At 41.1% G+C, this 20993-nt stretch overlaps 1 protein-coding gene across 3 annotated transcripts in view; it reads right to left on the bottom strand.

Moving 5' to 3' along the window:
• Window positions 1-6803, bottom strand: part of SEC24B (SEC24 homolog B, COPII coat complex component) — a 42206-nt gene extending 35403 nt beyond the window's left edge. For 2 of the 3 annotated variants that reach the window (XM_040064084.2, XM_058420614.1), the window contains exons 1-2: window positions 6013-6308; window positions 593-1294 (exon numbers count right to left, since the gene is read on the bottom strand). In XM_040064084.2, the coding sequence (XP_039920018.1) occupies window positions 593-1289 (697 nt within the window). In that variant the 5' untranslated portion in view covers window positions 1290-1294; window positions 6013-6308. Of the gene's footprint in view, window positions 1-592; window positions 1295-6012; window positions 6309-6641 lie in introns of those variants that run through there. The other variant, XM_040064083.1, reaches the window with a different exon arrangement.
• Between the last annotated feature and the right edge of the window lie 14190 nt (window positions 6804-20993).

The raw sequence follows: 20993 nt of genomic DNA, 5'->3' as shown, positions 1-20993 counted from the left end.
TCAAAACCCAGCTTGTAGCCTCCCTGCCTCGTGTGGATTGAAGGCTTTCCCATCACACACCACACCCCCAAAAGCTCTCCTCCTACTCCCCGGAAAAGTGTGCAAACCAGGCCTCAGCAAAGTATTCTGCTGCCTCCACAAATGGCTGATTGCTTTGAGTCATTAACATTTCAGTCTCTCACACTGTCACTAGGTAAAATTTAAAGAAACAATAACTATGATTTGGAAAAACTCCCTAGCCAGAAAAGAAAAATGTATCTTTGTGAATAACTGAATTATTTCAGAAATTACACATTCCTTCAGAACTGCATGAAAAAGCTCCCTTCTGAAGCCACTCACATGAAAACCACACAAATAAACTAAAACCATCCCCTAAATAGTGTACCTTTCTGTATCTCTCAATAGGAACAAATAGCTGCTATTGTGAGGACTGTGGTAACCAAATTAGAAAAAAACACAAGAATGAGTGACAGAACTCAAAATTACATTACAGAATTCCACACAGTGAATAAGAACAAGCCAACAAGAGCACACGATACTTATGTTTCCCAGACAAATCTGGAAGTTCACTATCTCTTGAGTAACATCATACCTGCATTTATTTGGTTGTTTACTTTAGCAACTGATCCGGTGAGATTCCTGCCGAGGTTGTCTTGCACAGACTGAGCAGATGAAGCAGTTGATAACGTTGTATTATATCCCACGGGAACGTGCTGTTGAAGGGAGTGAGGTACTGATGTACTCTGGCCAGGAAACGCATTTGTCTCTTTGAAGTGTCCAACAGCAGGTAGACCCTGAGAGGTCAATGTCTGCCCATACACACCGCCAGCAGCCACAGGATAGGAAACATTAGCATACATGGCACCAGAAACCATGGGCATGGCGTAGCGATCAGAATTAAGGGGGAATCCCTGAGATGCAACTGAAGAACTGACAGAAGTGCTGTAGTGATTATCAAATGCTGAATACGACTGCTGAGCACTCACATGCAAGTAGGACGCAGACGATACTGCTCCTTGAACAGGTCTGTCACTGGATGCCCCTGAATGAGGAGGAGTGCTGTTGTACAATTGCTGTGATTCCTGTGCATTCAACACATTGCTACCCACAGATGTCGTGACATTTTGTGCTGGTGCTGAATAGTAACCAGGGTAGTAACTGACTCCGTACTGATTATCCAGATGTGAAGCAGCAGCTTTATTGGGCACTTGGGAATAGTGTCCTGAAGGCGCACTGTAATTTGGAAGATGTGAGCCATAGCCAGAGGGGAACTGCATCTGACTCTGCATAGGACCTGAAACGAAGAGAAAACATCACACGTATTAAACGGGTGTCTGCTAGTAGGGCCAATGGACTCTGCACTTGAACTAACAAACAACTGCTTACTTCTTTTCTGTCTCTATTTTTGAGTTTGAGTCCCACCAGCAGAGAGACAATAAGCCATGTATAACACATGCAAATACAGTATTTGAAATAATTTGCAAACACACAAAGAAGAACAGAAAAACAGATTGCTTCCATTCTTGAAAGAGGTTTCCATGCCAAGACTGTTTGCCTCTTGTTTGTATTTTGAATGTTTTCAAGAGTTTATAGGAAGTTAATACTTAAAAAATAATGAGCAACAATAAGCACCAAACTGGTATTTTTAAGTGTTTGAACACAAGAGTTTGCCTTACAGAAACTGCCTGAAAATGGAAACTGAAAAGCTGCAGTCAAATCAGTATGTCAATACGTAACAATATAGGTATTCTTCTTTACAAGTCTTCAATGTAGTGACCAAGATAAAGAGTTGCAGGGCAGTTATATTTGTCTTCTATGTCCTTATGTATTATGCTTTCAGGAAAACCGACACTTCTATGAAACTAGAGTATTTGACAAGGCACATCATTTTCATTTACTACCTGATACTTACATCAGGTGCAAGAGATGTCAGTATCTGAGAAACTGACCTCTGGAATCGCTGCAATTATCTCTGCAACATTAGAGGCTAATTACATACTGATCTAGGAAGGGTCAAATAAGTACTTGCCTGCTAGAGTCCAAATGGTAGCCATGTCCAAACTGATTTTCTCAGTCAACTGCTTAACGGGAAATCTCAAAGCTCCTCCCAATGTCCCACCCCTTAACCCTGTTTTTAGTGAACCACAGATGCTTTTGTGTGGATAACTTGCTTTCTTAAAATTCCCACACCCTATTGCTTACATCACGCAGAATGACTACAGTGGTATTTCCTACTCCTTGGTCAATAAAAACACAAACACAGCACCGACCCACTCACAAATTAAATCACAGCTGAGGTAATAATAAATAGTTGATTCCTTTGCTTATATTTACAATGATTACAAAACGTCAGCATTACTTCTGTCTTAAAATTCTGAGAAATCACTGTTTTCCAAGGAAACTCCAGATGTCTTATGATTAATTTACAAGGCAATTTTAATAATAAATTTGAACAGACCCCTAAAAGGAAGGAACATATTGCTCAAAATGTCTTTCTGGTAAAATTAAAAATGTCCTTTCACAACTGACAGGGAGTTGAGCAGAGGAGAAAGGAGCTAAAAAATTGCAGAACAGTAACTTGGACTACTGCATCAAAAGACAGACACTTGGGAGAAAAGCATAAAGAGTTTTGAAGAGAGCATGTAACTATCTTCTGATTCACCTTTTTCCTGAAAAAGGGAGCTGTTTCATAGAGCTGCAGTTTTTTCTCCTTTAAAGGAAAATTATTTTGAGTGAGCAAGCCATTAACAGCTACATGAACTTTGCCAGACTTTCAACCTGCTTTTTAAAGTCTGAAAAAGCAACCCCAAAAATGCAGTAATAATTTACATGTGTTAAGGCTTATGCCTTTAAGCAGCTATGCCACTTAAAGTAGCAAGAAAAGATATTTTATTTGAAAAGTCTGTGCATCTGTTCTACTGATATATGCAGACTTAATAATACTTTAGAAACTGGTTTAGGAGCACCTGACTCCTAAATAAAAGGTTGCATATCAAACCATCTACTGCAAAGTCTTCCAGTATCTAGCGCTTGTTTAAAAATCCACACTATAAATAGAGATTAAATTACCAACACAAGATATCAGTCTCTCCATGATGGAATGCAGTCCTTTTTATTCACACATTTAAGCAGAAACATCTAGAAACACGCAAACCATACTGAGACAACATTTGAAAAATTATATTGATTTCAAGCTGCAGGCCCTTTGAAAGCAAGTTTTATAATTACAGATTAAAGATTATTCTCATTTTCTGAAGTGAGTTTTCTGTCCATTTGATTACAAACAATGTGAGTAGAAAGTAATTTTTGTACTGCAATTAGTAGCTGAAGCTCCTAATGGTAACTAAGTAACTGGACAGTTTTCAACACTGGAAATCAGAATACATCTTCAGTGTTATTTCAAAATTTGATTAATTGCACAATCTGTCCTGATGTCTCAGGTACCACCATCCTTCCAAAACACCTGACAAATATCTTAAAAAATTCTATAAAGGAGCTGAAAACCTCAGCTGCACCCAGCAGGTGTATCTCTAAAACATCATTCCTGTAACAAAAGCAGTGAACCTCTCCTACGAACAAATTAATGCTTACTATATAAAGTTACAATGTGTAATGTCTGCATTTCCACAGACATTAACAGGTGAACCCCAAAAATCTTAATGCTTTTTCAGGGAGGGGGAAGCCACCACACAAAGAACTCCAAACTCCCACAAAAAAAAAAACCAGCGGCAGTGCTATGGCTACACCACTATGTGAATTAGTAAAGTTTTGCTTGCTTATGTCATGTTTGGTTTTTATGTCCATGCATTCCCTCAGCAGCATAATTCAGCCGTCTGCCCATACCCTAGCTACATGGTGTCTATGGATGCTACACCACCAAACTTCCTTTCTATCCAAAACCACCTGTGAGTTTTCTGAAACTTCTTACATCCCATCACCCACCCCCAGAGACGCCTCCCACAGGCTCCTCACACCTCCTTTACCTCATGGGCAAGGGACAGCACCACTGCCCCTTGTTTCTGCTGGCAAGCAAACCAGCAGATCAAGACAGCGCTGAGGTCTCACTACAGCTCAGTCACAGAACTGGTGTCTCTTCCTTCATTCACAGAGCTTTCCATTTCCACAAAATATTCAGAGGTTTCCCATCTTTCACATCTCTGTTCTATTTGTTAAACTGACTAAAACTATCCCAAGTATGAGGAGGGATGAAAAACAAGGCTAAGCTACACAATAATGAAAATTATGCTTCCAAAATGTCAGTAGAAATACCAATGGCAGCCTTACAAACCATACAAAACTTCTAAAGAGCCATGGGAATTCAATACAATTATCCTCTCTGTGCTGCATTTTAATACATTAAATTGTTAGTGCTTAAGTCCTCCATAACTACTGAAGAAACACATCATCCTTGAGTACTCACTTAACAAGAACCATTTTGTTATGCTGAAATTAGGAAATAGGTCATTTTCCACTTAGACACAAGGCCACTTGTACGTCTACAAAAAAAAAAAAGCTTCCCAAACTTGTAAGGGAGAAGGAAGAAAATAATACCACACACAAGAAATTACTTTTAAAAACCCAATGAAACAATCATGCCTAAATTTAACAAAAACTGAAGTCCCCAAGGATCTCAAATGGATTTGTTCACTGAACCAGGCAAACTCACTAATAACAAACCTGAACATTCTTCCCAATACCATCATATGTACAGCAGGCTGCTTGCTTCCTGCAAAAAGCAGTCTCTTTCATCAGATAGCAGCAACTGCATAGTTTTATCTGAAAAATTCACACTTTATCGAATTAAAACACAGAGCACTCTACAAGAAAGGATATACCAGTGTTTTCTTTCAGCCAATACAGAAACAGCTCAATTCACTTCAGGATCTTACATTTACATTCCACTCCAATGACATAAAATTAAATTTCAAAAGCAGTGACAATCCCTTTATGAAATTCAGTGTTTATTATATAGCACAGAAATTTCCACTAGTCTTTTTCAATTGCTATTCCCCTCTACTTCCTCTCCTACTTCCATTTTAAAAAAACCCAAACCCTCAAATCCTGTGTTGTAACTTCAGGAGATTAGTACTCAGGCAACAGATAGACCAATCAAAAATTTTGGAATGCTATTGCTAAAGGTCACAAAACAAAAAATTTAGGTTTATTGACTTAAAGTCATCAAAGACACATAAAGGAACACAAACCCCAAAGCTATGCAACAAACATTTAAGACTCTTATTGAACAGTGTATACATTTCTCAGAATTAAAGAAAGAGCCTTTTGCAGAAAATAAATGGTCTATGCCTTGGTTTTACACAAGTTGTTTTACCAATATTAGCAGCAACATGGAGTTAACTAAGTAAAACAACAAACAGTAACGATGGCTCTTTAAAATTATTAAGCTAAGAACACAAAGATAGGACAACAGTTTCAATTTGTTTCTGTAAAACACTTCCAGGTTATTCATGCTGTATCAGCTGTATCCTGATAATGACACATTTTTTGACTAAAAGCCATCTAAACTGGCATTTTCTGAACAACTTTTACAAACCCCAGCATCACAATACCGGTTTGGACACAACTGAGGCATCAGTATCTCCTTAAAACCTAACATTTAATTACCTTCATTTTCTTCGGTGACTGCCTCAACACCTACTTTATAGGCATTTAAGTGCTTAGCACTTAACTATCCCTTTGGACACAAGAAAAATTCACAATTCTCAAGTAAAAAAAACCAAAACTGTAGGTTCCTACCCTGCACAGAAAACACACCTGTGCAGAAAATAGCCTGACTACAAAAGATTTAACAAGACGAGCTAGAACTCTGCAAATAAGAGGCCAATTTTAGATACTAAACGAGTATTACATGGAGGAGATGAATATACAGGGATTCTGAAGAGTTAACGTGGTGTGTCAATAAAGAACTGATTTTATAGCGCACCAATTTAAAAACGCGGAAGTGTACACTCATTACTTTCATTCATACTACAGTAAGTCTCATAACCTCCCTACCTGAAACGGGAGTCTATGTTTTGTGTCTTCAAAGCATTCTGCCTTTGTTTTTCAGTGACCCACATTTCACTGGTCCAATGCTGGCTTTCAACTCAAATTCCAAGATCCAGCAGTATGAACGCCTGCCCACCCACTACTTTTAAGTTCATGCATAGCTACAAAGTGAGTACTCTCGCCCTTAATACTCTTTTTTCTGCCAACTCTCACGCACGACAGCCAGCGTCGAGGCCTAGAGGTGCCTCGGCCTGCAGAGCCTTCCAGAAATGCCACAAAACAGGCGCCACAACACCGGGCAGAACCAAATCCGCGAGGAGAGAAAGGTGGGGGATAGCCCCTCCCTCGCCCCTTTAACCAAGCGGGAGAGGCTGCGCCTTCTCAAGTTCTTTCCGCACGCAGCCGTGGGGGCCCGCGGCTTCCCCGAGCAGCTCCGGTGGGTCCGGCTGCCTTTCAGCCGAAGGCTTTCGCTGCCGGATTCACCGGGCCCACTGCCGCTCCCCGGGAGGAAGGAAGAGCGCGCAGGCCCCCGGCACCCAGAGGGCCTCACCCCCCCGCGGGAGCGGCGCGGCTCGTCCCGGGGTCCCCGCGGGCGGCCTTTCCCCGCCCGCCCGGGCCCCGCGCAGGCCCCTCACCGTTCTGGCAGCGCGGCGCGCCGCTCGCAGGGGCCGCGGCCTCCAGGGAGCTGCCGGGCCCGCCCGGTGAAAACGCGGCGGCGGCGGCGGGCCGCGGCGGCAGCCCGGCGGGCGCGGACATGGCTCCTGGCAGCGCTTCTTCGCCGCGTCCCGCTCCCGCCTGCTCCTCTGCCTCTCCTCCTTCTCCGCCGCCCCGATCCACAGCCGGGCGCCGAGCGAGGGCCGGGAGCCGCGGGAGGGCCCGAGCGCCGCGCGCGCCGTCGCGGCCCCGAGCGCCGCCGCCTGCAGCGCCCCCCGGCGGCGGCTCCGCCGTGAGGCCGCGCCCCGCCCGGCGCTGCCCGGCCCGGCCCGGCCCGGTCGCGGAGGGTGGGCCCAGAGCAGGCAGCGCGGGCCCAGCAGGGAGAACGGGCCCCGCAGCCCGGCCGGGACTCGCAGCCCGCGAGGGCTTCACCTCAGCCGGTCCCGGTAGGAACGGCCCGTGTGGCGGGGAGAAACCGCCCGGCCCGCTTAGTCTGTGCGTGGCGGGGCCTTGTGCCTTATCTGTGACTCTGGGCAGGGCGAGGAGAGGCTCGAGGGACGGGATCCTGTCCCTTTGCTCGGCCTTTGTGAGGCACATCTGGAGTGCTGTGTTCGGTCCTGGGCTCCGCAGCGCAAGAGAGACGTGGAGCTGCTGGAGCAGGACCAGTGGAGGGCAACAAAAGTGATTGAGGGACTGGAGCATCACTTACCAGGAATGGCTGAGGGAGCTAGGCTTGTTAAACCTGGAGAAGACACAGTTGAGAGGGGATTTAATCAATTTATACCTAAATACATATCTCTATAATGTATAAATACCTAAAGTGGGGGTGCCAAGAGGATGGAGCCAGGCTCTTCGTGGTGCCAAACAATAGGACACAAGGCAATGGGCAGAAACCGATGCACGGGACGTTCCACCTGAGCACGAGGAAGAACTTCACAGTGACTGTGCACTGGAACAGGTTGCTCAGAGAGGTTGTGGGGTTCTCTCTCACTTGACTATCAGGAGATACTCAAGAACCATCTGGATGCAATCCTGTGTCATGTGCTCTAGGATGACCCTGCTTGAGCAGGGAGCAGACGAGCCACAGTGGTCCCTTTCAATCTGACTGATTTTGTGAGGCTGCTCCATGTCCCTGCCTGAGGGCACAGACATGTACATATACAGTACATACACCTGTCATTATTTTGCCTGAGACATTTTTGTCTGTGTAGATAGTATATACTATTTCAGGTATAAATGTATCCTAGAACACACAGAGAGGTAATGTGTACTGCACAGGGGAAAAGGCCTCACAAGGTGAGGTGAGGTGAAAAGCTCGCCCTCTGTAATTATTCTTGTACAGACAGAAAAGCTTTAGTGAGCTGAGGCAAGTCTTTTTCAGTGTTAGTAGTGCATGCTGTATTCTGTCTGTCTCCTGTGTGTACATATGCTATGCATAGAGACAGGCCTTCACAAGAAATGGTAAGATGAGATAAAGCAAGGCTTTTCAGTATCTGCAGAACATATACTTCATATTCTCTAAACAGGAAGGCAAGTGTTGGTGAGCCTCTGCCATGGTTTAACCCCATCTAGCAACTGAGCACCACGCAGCCCCTTGCTTACTCCCCCTCCCATGCAGCTGCAATGGGGAAGAGAATCGTAACTGTAAAAGTGAGAAAACTCATGGGTTGAGATAAAGTCTGTTTAATAGGTAAAGCAAAGGCTACACACACAAGCAAAGCAAAACAAGGAATTCCTTCACCACTTGCTGTGGTCAGGCAGGTGTTCAGCCACCTCCAGGAAGGCAGGGCTCCATCACATGTAATGGTTATTTGAAAGAGAAACACCATCACTCTGAATATGCCTCCCTTCCTTCTCCCTCACACAGCTCTGTATGCTGAGCACACCACCGCACAGTATGGAATATCCCCTGGGTGAGCTGGGATCAGCTGCCCCAGTTGTGTCCCCTCCCAGCTTCTTGTGCTTGCCCAGCTCCCTTGCTGCTGGGGTGGTGTGAGAGGCAGAAAAGATCTTGACACTGTATAAGCACTGCTCAGCAGTAATGAAAACATCTCTGTTAAATGAGCACTGTTTACAGCACAAATCCAAAGCATAGTCCACACCAGCTGCTGTGAAAAAAATTATCTCTATTCCCCACCATTATTCCCTATTGGTTGCTGTTGACAAAGGATTTCTGTTCAGTTTAGCACCTTCCACAGTCAATCACACACTAAACCATATTAATTTTGACTATTTGTCTGTCTCTGTCACCTATCATTCTCTCAGACACTACTCAAGACTGGGTTAATTTTCTCACGTTATTGAATTAATTATGCAAAAAGCCAAAAGCACTATACTATACCGGGATTTATATTGTCAACACTAAATCCAATGACACCGAGTCACCTTTATTTTTTGCATACATTTGACCAATCCCTCCTCTGTTTGCATGCTGTTCTTCCTACTGGTTATTATGCATGTCTGTCCTTAAGTACTTTTTAAATTAGTTTGCCTGTATGCTTAGCATATGGCCCAACTCTGCCCGTTACTCTTACAGGGCATCTTTTAATACTACAGGAACTGACTCTATTGGGACATTTCTCAGCCTTCACACCCTATCAGACTATGTAGAGCTGTCTTGCGCAGGCCCCTATTAGTTCTTTGATAGATTGTAGATTCGTATCTGAAGGAAATAGTTTCTTCTCCATGACCTAATATGCTAGGGCAAGAAATAATGGGGTCAAAATGCAGCAACGTTCAGGTAAGCTATTAAGAAATAAACATTAGGATACTAAAGGACTAAGTGGCATGGGAATGGTGTGACATTGCTGTATAGAAGGAGTCTTAGCAGAGGGTACACAAGCATTTCGAGAATCTGACTGTGAACCAGCAAGTGACCCCCTGAAGTCCATTCCAGGGTTTATTGTTCTGATGGGGTTAACAACTTCTGCTGTTAAAGCTGTTCTTCCTTTGTTGTAATCCATGTTTTCCTTTCTTTGTAACCCATACTCCATCCTACACGAAGTACTTCTGAGAAATGAACGCATGACAGCAAAGTAATTCAGGTATGTGGACTAGCAGTTGATTTGTCTTTTCTTTCTCAATGCTGTTTGAAAAGGTGTGTGACTGCTTCCTTGTACTACAACTATATTTTGTCACAGCATGCAGCACATAAGAATCTGTGTTTTGACAAAGGTTTTTCCTTTCCAAAGTCTCATTTCTCCAACTCCTGATACCTTGAAACCATAAATATATCCTATATCACAAAAAATTACACATCAATTTATGATCAAGCAGAAGTAGTTATAGATCATTGTGCTAAAAGCAAGAGGAGGCAAGTGGGAATTTTCCCATTTTTGGAATGCTTTTACAAAACCCTTTACACTGCTTGATCAATTATTTTCTACAAACAACGACACTGTGGTTAAACCCATTAATTCCTAGGAAATCCAGATGAGTTGGCAGCTAGAACACAATCCCCTAATGGAAATTCACCATAAACTCAAACCCATTAATTTTGTTTTCCTCATTTATAATGAATCTGAAAACATTATCAAGAAATGAGTATTAATGTCTGCTTTTTATGCTACCGTGCAACAAATAACACAGGAGCTGTCTCACCTAGGCCATTGCTTCCACCTAGTCTAGCAACAAATATATTGCAGCAGTTATAAATTCTTTGGCCAGTTGAAGAGACTTAATTACTAACAGAGATATTTTCACCTTTGTTAGACACAAAAAAAGTCCCTCTGCCATTTGGGTTTGCAGAACAAATGTGAAAGTGCATCTTACCCAGGTTACCCATAACCTGGTAAATGAGGCATTAAATTTCCAAACCTGGAAAAAAAAGGTTATTTGTATGAGGAGGACAATCTAGGAACAAATCATTCTAAACTGAGTCAGAAATACTTTTGAGCTTAAGCACAACTAAGCCAAGTTTCTTCTGCTTTGTCACACAATTCAGAAGGAGAATAACAAAATGAGGTGCTTTTATAATCTCCATCAACAAAATATAGCTGTGGGTCACTCTGTCGTACTAAAAATTTTCTAATTATTGTCCCGTATTTCTGACAGGAACTGGGCCACTTCAGTGCAAAGTAATAAGGCATTTCCACAATAAGAGTCTCCAGTTGTGTTAACGTCATTGTGTTTGCATATGTTGTCTCTAGTCACTGCAGTGTGATCGCTTTCCGGAATGAGAATGGCAAACCAAGACTCCTGATGTCACTGTGAAGTGTGCCTCTGCTTGGGTGACCTCTACATCTGGCCGAGGGATAAATCCCTGCATCCACTAGGTGAGAACTATGCTATACTTCATTTGCAGCTGGTTAATTAGTAGAAGAAACCCCAGGGTAGTCATGCTCCACTTAAAATAAAAATCTTTCAAACTTCTAAAACATACCAGAGAACAGAATATCAGTTGTGATGCTGCTCAGTTTGCTTACACAGGTACAGATTTACTTTCCATGTAGTTTATTTTATTAATTATCCAGATAACTCCAGAGGAGTTTTACGTCTCAGCGGTGAAGCATGAATTCTGGCTGGGTACACAAGACTGAACTATGTTTAATTTTTGTGAGGTGGGGTCGGGTGGTGTGGGTTTTTTGTTTGTTTGTTTTGTTTTGTTTTGTTTTGTTTGTTTTGTTTGTTTTGTTTGGGTTTTTTTGGTTTTTGTTTGTTTTTTTGTTTTTTTTTTTGTTTGTTTTTTTTGGTTTTTTTTTTTTTTTTTGGTTTTTTTTTTTTTTTTCCGCTGGGGTATTTATAGCTGTAATGGAAAAGACTCAAAAAGCAGCGAGATCTATCTGGCTGGAGTTTCACCTGCTCTAGGGAAAACCTTCCACATGTGTACTCTATTTGGATGTTATATTTCCCAATCACTATACAAATTATAGGATAAAGGGGTCTGAGACTACCAACAATAGTGGCGGTGACCCAGCTACCTTTGACTACATTGGCATCAACAACAGTCTAATTGTCATCATCCTAGGTTGGCTGTAAATGATGTAAAAGAATTATTTAGGTTTTTGCTGGACCAAGGCAATGAGCTCTGCTAACTGCTACAGCTGACAGTTGCTGGGTATAGCAAATGGTTATGGCCTCTGCACAGTTGTTCCATTCTCTAACCCCTAATGATGGGTGTTGTCTCTGCTCATACTCTAGTCCATAATTTCCATGATACCTCTTCAATTCTGGATATATGACATAAATTCTCACTTAAAATCATACTCCTGATTGGCAATTATGCCTGGTAAACCTCTTGAGTATAGAGTGTAAATAAACACATCTATATCTAGACTTGTAATATTCCTGAGTGGTTTCATCAGCTGCAAACTTCAGTCTATGACAACAGTACTTAGAAATCACCAGACAAGCTACCACTAAGGAAGAACCTCAGCTGTATCATGAGATCTGAATATTTTCATGAAATTATGTTCAAAGGGAAACTCTAGCCACAAACTTTCATATGACCTTGGGGCACAGCTAAACAAAAGTAAGTCAGTCTGTGAGATTTCTGCAGCTGATGTGCCACATCCCAGCTGTAGAGGCATATTGATCCTGTGATCCAAACAGGCTAAGTTTAAGCCCATGAAACCCTTTCAGTTTTCAGCTAATAAAGTTTTATGGTTTTCCAGTAATTTTTATAAGAGCTGTAAAACTAATAAACCCCTGAAAGATCTTTTGCTCACTGGCAGTTTGATATTTTATAGTTTTCCATTAAGAGGGAGCAATGACTCATCTAAACCACTGGAGCTCCCTTCTTCTTCCGGTGGTTCCAGATGTGCCACTTGCACCCAAAGCAAATCTTGCTGTTACTTCTAAAAGAGAAACACAATCCACATATGGGAACTTGTATCCAAAAATAGTTTTCCAGGATGTGTGCGTCACAGATCCTCCATGTATCTTTTTTTACATAATCAGTAAGAAACCAGCAGACCCAACCAGAAGTTATTTCCTTCTCTGCATTATCTGACTGCACAGGCTCCACTGTTTGTGTCCATCACAGGTCCTGAGGAGCTCAGTCACACAGAAACACCCTTGGCTTCAAAGGGTTTCTCACACGAATGATGGCAATGAAATGGGCTCATGTGAACTGTGGATCAAACCATCCAAAACTAAAATAGAAGATAATTAAACCATTGAAGCACACTTAAAAGTCCCATGCTGTGCATTAGCAGCTTTGGACTTTGCAGTAACACTTCGTAAACCCTGGATTTTTTGGTAAAATTGAAACAACATAAAAAGTTGGAATTGCATCTGTCCTTATCTGAAGAGACTGCTGTCTTCTGAAACTAAGTGAAAAATTCCTCTCACAATATTTGGCAGTATTTGGGAAGCTTGTCATGCCAATTAAATATCATGGACAGTGACTGACCAAGGCCAGATTCTGCACTGCCTGCCTTTGTCCTCTTGTGAGGCCAGCTGGAGGAGGCACATGAAACTGCAATTGCTCAAAGGCATCACATAAAGTGACATATTTTCCCTCTACATCAGTACCCCATCAAGTACTACTTATTTGAGGTCAAACTATTTTCAGGAGTAGCAGTGTGTTGTTTTCAGCCAAGGGAAACCGGAGAGTGATTTTCAATGTGCAGAAGAATAAAAAAATATAATTAATAAAAGACTTATGGATTGATTCATAGCACTAGCTAAATAGTAGCATTCATGGAGAAAGACCTGTTTACCTATAAATTTTTCAGACTGCCCATCTGAAAAAATACTGGGCTTACAGCTGCTCTGACCACCTTACCACTCAATCTTACTTTGAGCTTCTTTGAATGCTGGCTTTTTACTGTTTGTAGCTTGCTCCCAGCTATTGCCTCCTAATTTGATTTAATTTTTCATAGTGAGTGAGATTCACATTTTATTTTTGTGAAATTACTTCTGTTGAAGTAACTGTTGGCATTCTAATTTCAAATTCTCTGAAACAGGGGGAAGTGGGATGAGCACCTCTGTTTAGCACATCTTTTACTAATACTGCAACATCTATGACCCCATAATATGAAATTATAAAAGTACCAATAAAAGTCAATGACTTCCTTGCAGTAACAAAGTACCTACACCTAAATTCTTTTTTTTTTTAATAGAATGTAAATATTTATACACAAAGATCAGCTTACTTTTAGTGTGATTGCTTTAAAAAGAAGTGAAAGTAGGTCTCTGCTACCTTATCTTTTAAGAGCAGCTTGTGCTGTGTGGTTTCACTTTGTACTAGAAACAGTGCAGATTCAAATCACACCTGCGGGAGCCATTTTGTTTACAAAAGAACAAGTAGCACAATTTTTTGGCATTATTTTGTAAGGCAAACTGTTTTTCTCTGGATGATTGCTAGGACTTGGAACAGCAAGACCTTGCTCCTCCTTGGTCCATAGTGAGAAACATGTCCATTTTCCTCCTCCTCTGACCTCTACCAAATTGCTTTCATCGTAACTGAGATTCCAGTTTGGGATTAGCTCTACAAGTAGATGAAAATTTGCTGACAAATTATTTACTTAGCTTCAAACAAGACAGCTCTGGCCTGACAGCACTTAGAAATGTGATTGAATATTTTCAGTTTCAAAAGCACTTTCTTTAGCATTGTGCCTGCTGTATAATGCAGTATGAGGAAAGGTGATGAAAGGAATGGTAGCATGTGAAATGCAACTCAGTTATTCATATTGAGTTCATATCCCCCTCACCCTTTTTCTCCTTGATATCATGATATCAAAAAGATTTTTTTTTTTTTTTTTTTTTTTTTTTTTTTTTTTTTTTTTTGGTCTTATCAATGTGACTCAAAAGATCTGTTTATTTATTTACATTTTGGCCAGATGATCAAACCAGTCATACTCTTGAATCCCTTTTAGTATTTAAACAAGTCTGCTTCAGAAACATGTGTCCAAATTTAACCATGTGTCTAAGTGACCTCTAGATTAAGGATGTTAAGCAAATATCTGAATATGTACCTGTAGTTTCTGAGGACTAAACCAAAACAAACAACAACAACACCACCAAAACCAAACAAATAAACAAAAAAATTCTGCCAGAAATAAAAAAATCAACTTGACAGGCCCCATTCCCTGAGTTTGCTTGTTCCTAATAGTGGGGGATTATGTTTTTAGGAGATAAATTAACCTAGTATGTTCTGAGGTCTCTGAAAGTGGGAGTGATCACATATTTTCCCCTGAGAGTCTGAAGCTGTTCAGGAAGCAGCAAATGCCATCAAAAAGGGAGGTTTTTTTAGTTTCCAGCTCTAGTCTAGACTTGAACAGGGCAACTGGGGTTAAACTCAGCTTTCCTGTTCAAAATTTCATGCTGTTAACTTCCTATAGCTGTGACAACTTCTGTTGCTCTTGTTGCACAGTGTTTGGTTTTTACAAACCAGTGTTGTGTCACAGGAACAAAACCTTTAGGAACATGTGGGGTGGAGAAAGCAAAAAAATTGAGGGACATCTTTTCCCTACTCCTCAGCGATCCGTCGGCAGCTGAAAAACTGTGCTCAAAGATTTTATTTTACTATTCCCCAAGTAAACAGGTTCATTAAGCGATCTGCTCAAGCTTGGTGTGGACCATAAATATACTGCCCTCTGAGAATAGTTCCAGGTATTTGCATTTCCCAGATGCAGGAGCTATTACCAACAAGGATTCTGGTAGGTCTGGACATGAATCTATCTCCAGGATTCACATTTAATGTGCTGAGGTTGTTATTTCTTAAGGATTTAAATTAGAAAATGTATTGATTTTCAACAAATGGCAGAGAATAATACTAATTTTTTAAAAAATAAAGCTGATTGTTTGTTTTAGAATTTAAAAGATAATGTGCAGTTTACTGAATTATTTTTTTTCCTTTCAATTAGCGTATAATATGTCAGAAGTAGTGTACAATATGGCAGGATTACTGGCAATCATGTAAGAGGAGAACCAGTAGGCTGTCCCAAATTTGAAATAATATTTGAACTGAAGCAATATCACCAGTGAAACTGGTTACTAATTGTATATAGGGGCTTTTATTTGCCTAGTTTGACAGGTTGCACAATGCTTCAGAAAAAACTGATTGCCCTGCAATCGCTTTGTTCCACTTCATAGAGACTCCAGAGATAATCCTGCTCCCTTTGTGCTGCACTGCATTCCTTGGGCTTTGAGAAAAATAAGAGAACCAGTTCAGATTTAGATTTAGATGGAATTTACGTACCTAGGGAATACAATACAGGTAGGGAGACAGGCAGAAAGGATGAAGAGCTTTTGTGGCTTTAACATATCAACACTTAACATGTTTCTAATTTTTACTTCAGACTGATGAGATACTCAGTTATTTTCAGGACTTTTCTTGAATTCTACTTATTAAGGAGAACCAACATCGAGTCCTCTTTATGATTTCATCCCCTGGTTCTTCCAGAGTATTTAGTCTTTCTTGATGCCATGAAAAAAGTATTTTATCTGCCTTTTCTACTTTGCAGTGAAATCGGTCTACATTTTTCCCCCAACACTCTTCATCTTCTAAGACTTTTTATGTCTATCCATGAGGGTGGGGGCAGGGAGTGCAACTTTTAAATATAAATGGTGAATTTTTTGAGGTTCACAGATTTGGCTCTGATTGTCTGGCCAATAACTTTAAGCTGTGTTGTTCTTCCAGGCTGCAAGACTCATGAGACAGGGCCTGTGTCTCCCTCCAGGTACTGTAAATGTCAATCACACAGAGAATGCTCAATAAATGAATAATGATGGTTTTCTTACTGCTGTATGATGTTTCCCTTGCCAGAGATATTATAGTGGAGCCAAGATCAAAACCCATATGGAAAAAAAAAACCAAAAAACTCTGATTTATCTGTGCAGGAAACTGTGCAAGATTGCACTCCTGCACAATTTCAATGTTACTTCTTTGCTTCTTTTTTGACCTCTGGAGATTGAATACTTAGTCTGTTTAAATGTTCTTCAGCAGGCTTTAGAGAAAACAATACCAAAGCTCTAAACATTTGCAGATTGGGGTATTGCAAGCATGGATATAACGACCAGGATTAGCAATAAATTCAGTGGGCAGGTTCCCCTCCAAATAATTGACTTGACTTGACTCTGGAAAGTCCCGAAACATGTGCCTGACATTTAATCTTGACTTCAGCCAGAGCTAAGCGGGTGTTTAAGCTGCTCTGAATAGTAACTGTCTCTCGAAGATGGACTTTTTGTGCTGTGCCCAGCAGTGACACTGGCCACAGGGAATGCATGGGTGTCCAGTGGCTCAGAGGATTCATCCCATCTTGTAAGTGCTGGACACTGTGCGTGGTTCTGCACACACAGCTGGACCCAGCTCCAGCCTGCTAGCTACAGATTAGAGCTGGAACGTTAATAGCATCTCTAATCTCTCTGCCACTTTAGTGTACTAAACCCCTATGCATCTCTCTGTCCTGTCTACAGAAAGTACCGAAGCATTCCCCCAATCCTTTGTAAATTGTTGTCAGTCTGGAAACTGCCCTCAGTACTTCTGTAACTTCATACAGCACTTTTCCCAGATAAAACGGGAATACACTTTTCATTATTAACTGCTCAGAGAGCAAGTAGATACCTTTTTCACTTAATCTGATAAAAGTCAGGACTTTTGTAGTGTTACACTGGTATAAATTAGCACAAAATTAGATCAGATAGCCGATTCAAGCTTTGAAGAAACTTCCCACAGAGGACCCTTGGATGGGGCTGTTCGGCAAAGCCCTCCCTGCCTCTTTCTGCAGAAAGTATTATAACCCTCGCATTGCCGGGTCCTGTAACTCAGGGGCAACCCACACTTCAACCGAGGTAAATACTGCTTTTTATTATGAACACCCGGGCCCAGCTGATTCCTTTTATTGCAGTGCAATGTTGGGAAACACAAATTCCGCTCTCTGCTGCCTTTCCCACGCAGCAAAGGCAGGACGGCCGCTAGGAGATGCTGCTGTACGCGGAATGCACCCGGCGCCGCGGGGGACAAAAACGAAGGAAGAAATACTCGTCCAGACAGAGCCATGGCTTTTTTTTTTTTTTTTTTTTTTTTTTTTTTTTTTTTTTTTTTTAAGGCATCTAGAGGGGAAATTTGAGACAGAAATATGTACAACACCGTTGTGTTGAGTGAAACAGTAACTCACAGTTCACAGTAATTTGTGAGCACTACTTTGGCACTTTAAAAAAGGCATTGCCTTTTAGTTTGATATAAATTTCTAACCCAGGAATTTACTTCTCTGATCTAGAGTAATGACTGCTGGGATTTGGGTAACAAAAATGTCTGTGTCTCTGTATGTGGAAGATTTTAGCCCACTCGATAATATGACTTCAGCATATATTGACAAAAACCTTCCAGGATAAAATGAAATTAAAATTCAGGGATGTAATTAAACACAGAAATTAGAAATGCACCTGGGATTTAAGTAAGGGGATTTTCTATGTCTAGGAAGAAACCTGATAGGTTTAATGGTAATTCCAGTTCAAAACTAAGGTGTTAGAAAAGCTTTTACTGGAGCTCTGCTGAAGGTCTTCCAAAGTATGAAGAGTAACTGAAAACTCCATTTATGTGTTTATATTTGCTTGTCACTGTAGCAAAACTCCAGCTGCTGTGCGGCTTTATAACCCTGCACAGTGACTGGGGATGTCATGAGTGCTTACATTGGTCATCTGCCATCAGATAGTATTGTTTTCTGCTGGCTTGTGATGATTGCTGCCATAAAATGAAGAATGTAGAAATTAGTAAAACATCAAATTTGTATCGTCCTCTGGCAACATAAATGGTTATGCATCTGCAGGGAGCCCACTTATAACTAATGATCTTTCTCTGTGCATTTCTTGACATATTCACTCAACTTTGGGAATTTTTATGAAGATTTTTTTTGTCTTTACTTTTGCTCAGGGGTCTTTGAGGGATGGGTGGGAGAAGGGATTCTTTTTAGGAGTATTTTGGACATTTAAGTTGCCGCAGTTCTCTTGCCCCTATTTTATAGAATAAAATATATCTTCATACCTGTGTGTTTGTTTTTAGATCCCCTGTTTCCATATTTAGTAAATGCAGTTCACAGTATTGCAGAAAAATACGCCATTTATTTGTGTATCTAAATATATAGAATTAAAAGTCCAGAATAGTGTATAAATAAGTATCTCAATTCCCAGGCAGGCTCAACTCCCTGTGCAATTAGCTCCACCCTCACCCTCCCTCTGGGTATACCGTTTTGTGCTCCTAAAATAAATGTATACAGTGCCATTTTAGGGGACATTTTCCAGTGACTTCCTCCACACAGCTTCCATCACTGCTGCTGCCAGATTCCAATTGTTGCCTCTGCTGAAGGCAGGCCTGGCAGCTGCCCTCTGGGAGCTGTGTCTGTGGGAAACAAGGCATCGGTCCATGACAAAACTAGCAGCAGGAGAGGCAGGGCTGAGATGTGGGGAGCAGGGGTCTGAAATTGCAGGGAAGATGGAAATTGATTAGGTAAAATCTCATGCTGTGTGATACATTTGATATTTTTGCATGGGTCAGCAGTAGTCAGGTATTACAGCACAACTCCAGGTCAGCTTGTCAATAGACCAGCTGTAGTTCTGTGGGGCTTTTCAGGGAAAAGACAGGGAGTTAAATATATACTGAAAGGATAAAGTAACTTTAAATTTAAATGGCTGAGCTGAAAAACTTGTAGTTGGGCAGAAAACTTATGCTGATAAGCCCTAAACTTCCAGAAAAAGTGGGCCTTGTAGAACAGGGAGCATAATAAAGAATAGTTTAATTTTTGCTATTTCTGTTTTATATGGTTTACAGATATTCCTTATGTAAGAAGTGTACTTGCAAGGCTTCAAGGTGTTCCTATGTGCTGTATAAATATTTAGGGTTTTGTTTTCTATTTAGAAACTGGTTGGAAGATTGTGCTGTTTTATTCAGTCATTCCACTGGCAGGACCCAGCTGGAAGGTCTGCCATCAAAATTTCATCCTGGATTATATCAGCTTCTGGTTGTTTTTTGGGGGAAAGGAAAGGGGATGATCTTAAGATATATATAGACTTTGTAAACAGACTGGGTCCTTCTACAGGCAGCACAAAGTCTACTTTAGGCTCAAGTTGCTGATATTACTTTACCATAAAGTGGGTGCAGATGTTATTGGTGAGCAGAGAAACATTGGAAGCCTTTCAAAGGAAATGCACTTAAAGAAGGATTTGAAGGAGGAAGTGGCGGGTGCTTTTCACGTGAGAGATTATGATGAAATGTTTATACTTGATCCATAAATGACAGGATGACATTCAGAACAGTGTCACCAAACAAATCATAAGATATTTGATTTGCAAGTGTCAAGCCTGAAAATCCCTTGGCTGCTTGTGATAATTTCACAGAGAATTCTTACAGAACTTAATCTTAAATGTTTGGTCTCTTTTGGAAGGAGGATTAACAGTGCTCCTAGGAGTATGAAAGTAGAAGACATACTCAGTTGGACAGGAATCTTGATCAACCAGTCTACAGTCACAGAGAGTGAGAAAGGAACTAAAGATAGTGATTGATGCCAATGCTGCTCTTCTTGCAGACAGGTCAATTATTCATGTTATATGAAGCCTTTTGTGTGAAATTAATTTCAAAGGTAGCACTGGGGAAATGGAGACCTCTTTAATGTGAAGATGATGGTATTCCCAGTGCTCATCGGAGCAATCAGGAGCTTCTTGGAGCTGAGTTTGGACAATTTTCCTTTGCCTTATAGAAGTATGACAGCACCACTTTAAACTTCCTTAGAAGTGCATCTTTCCCTAGTGATTAATTAGCTAAAGAAAAATAGGAAAATACACAGTCTGATTGAAAGAATAAAATAAAATATAAGAGGAAGTAAGGAATTGGAACAGTTGACTGGAGACTCCGGTCAAATCCATTCTTCCCTACTCTCCCATGTTCCACTGTTTACTTTAACTGCACCCCATCACAATGTTCAGTTCAGTGTGCATAAATTTATAGGGAGTCTCTTCTCTATTTTTAATACACAGATGTATCCAAACACATTTTCACAGGAGGAGGAATTTGTTCTTACAAATTCTTTTTACATAAATTGAAGCCCTACTTCTCTGTCCTCTGTCTAATTGCCATGAGACTCTCCAGATTGGGTCAGATCCTTGTCTCCTATCAGTTTTCCACTGACCACTCAGCCAAGTGAGTTACTGCAGGCTCATGCAAACTAGAGAACTGTGGGACAGGGCCTTTTGGTTCTCTGCATGTACCCTGCTGTGTTGATGATCAGTCTTTTTAAAATCAAGAGAGATGAGATAAGAGCACTAAACTCTGCTAGCACAGCCAAGTTGTGTATAGACATTGGGTGATCCACTCCTCTTAAATCACTGCCTGATTTCTTCAATTACTCAAAAGCCAAACTCAGAATCTATCTGTGGCCAAAATACTTTTCTTCCTA

This window comes from Hirundo rustica, chromosome 5 (genome assembly GCF_015227805.2).
Source record: "Hirundo rustica isolate bHirRus1 chromosome 5, bHirRus1.pri.v3, whole genome shotgun sequence".
Taxonomy (NCBI): Eukaryota; Metazoa; Chordata; class Aves; order Passeriformes; family Hirundinidae; genus Hirundo; species Hirundo rustica.
This window is presented reverse-complemented; position numbering and strand designations above follow the sequence as displayed.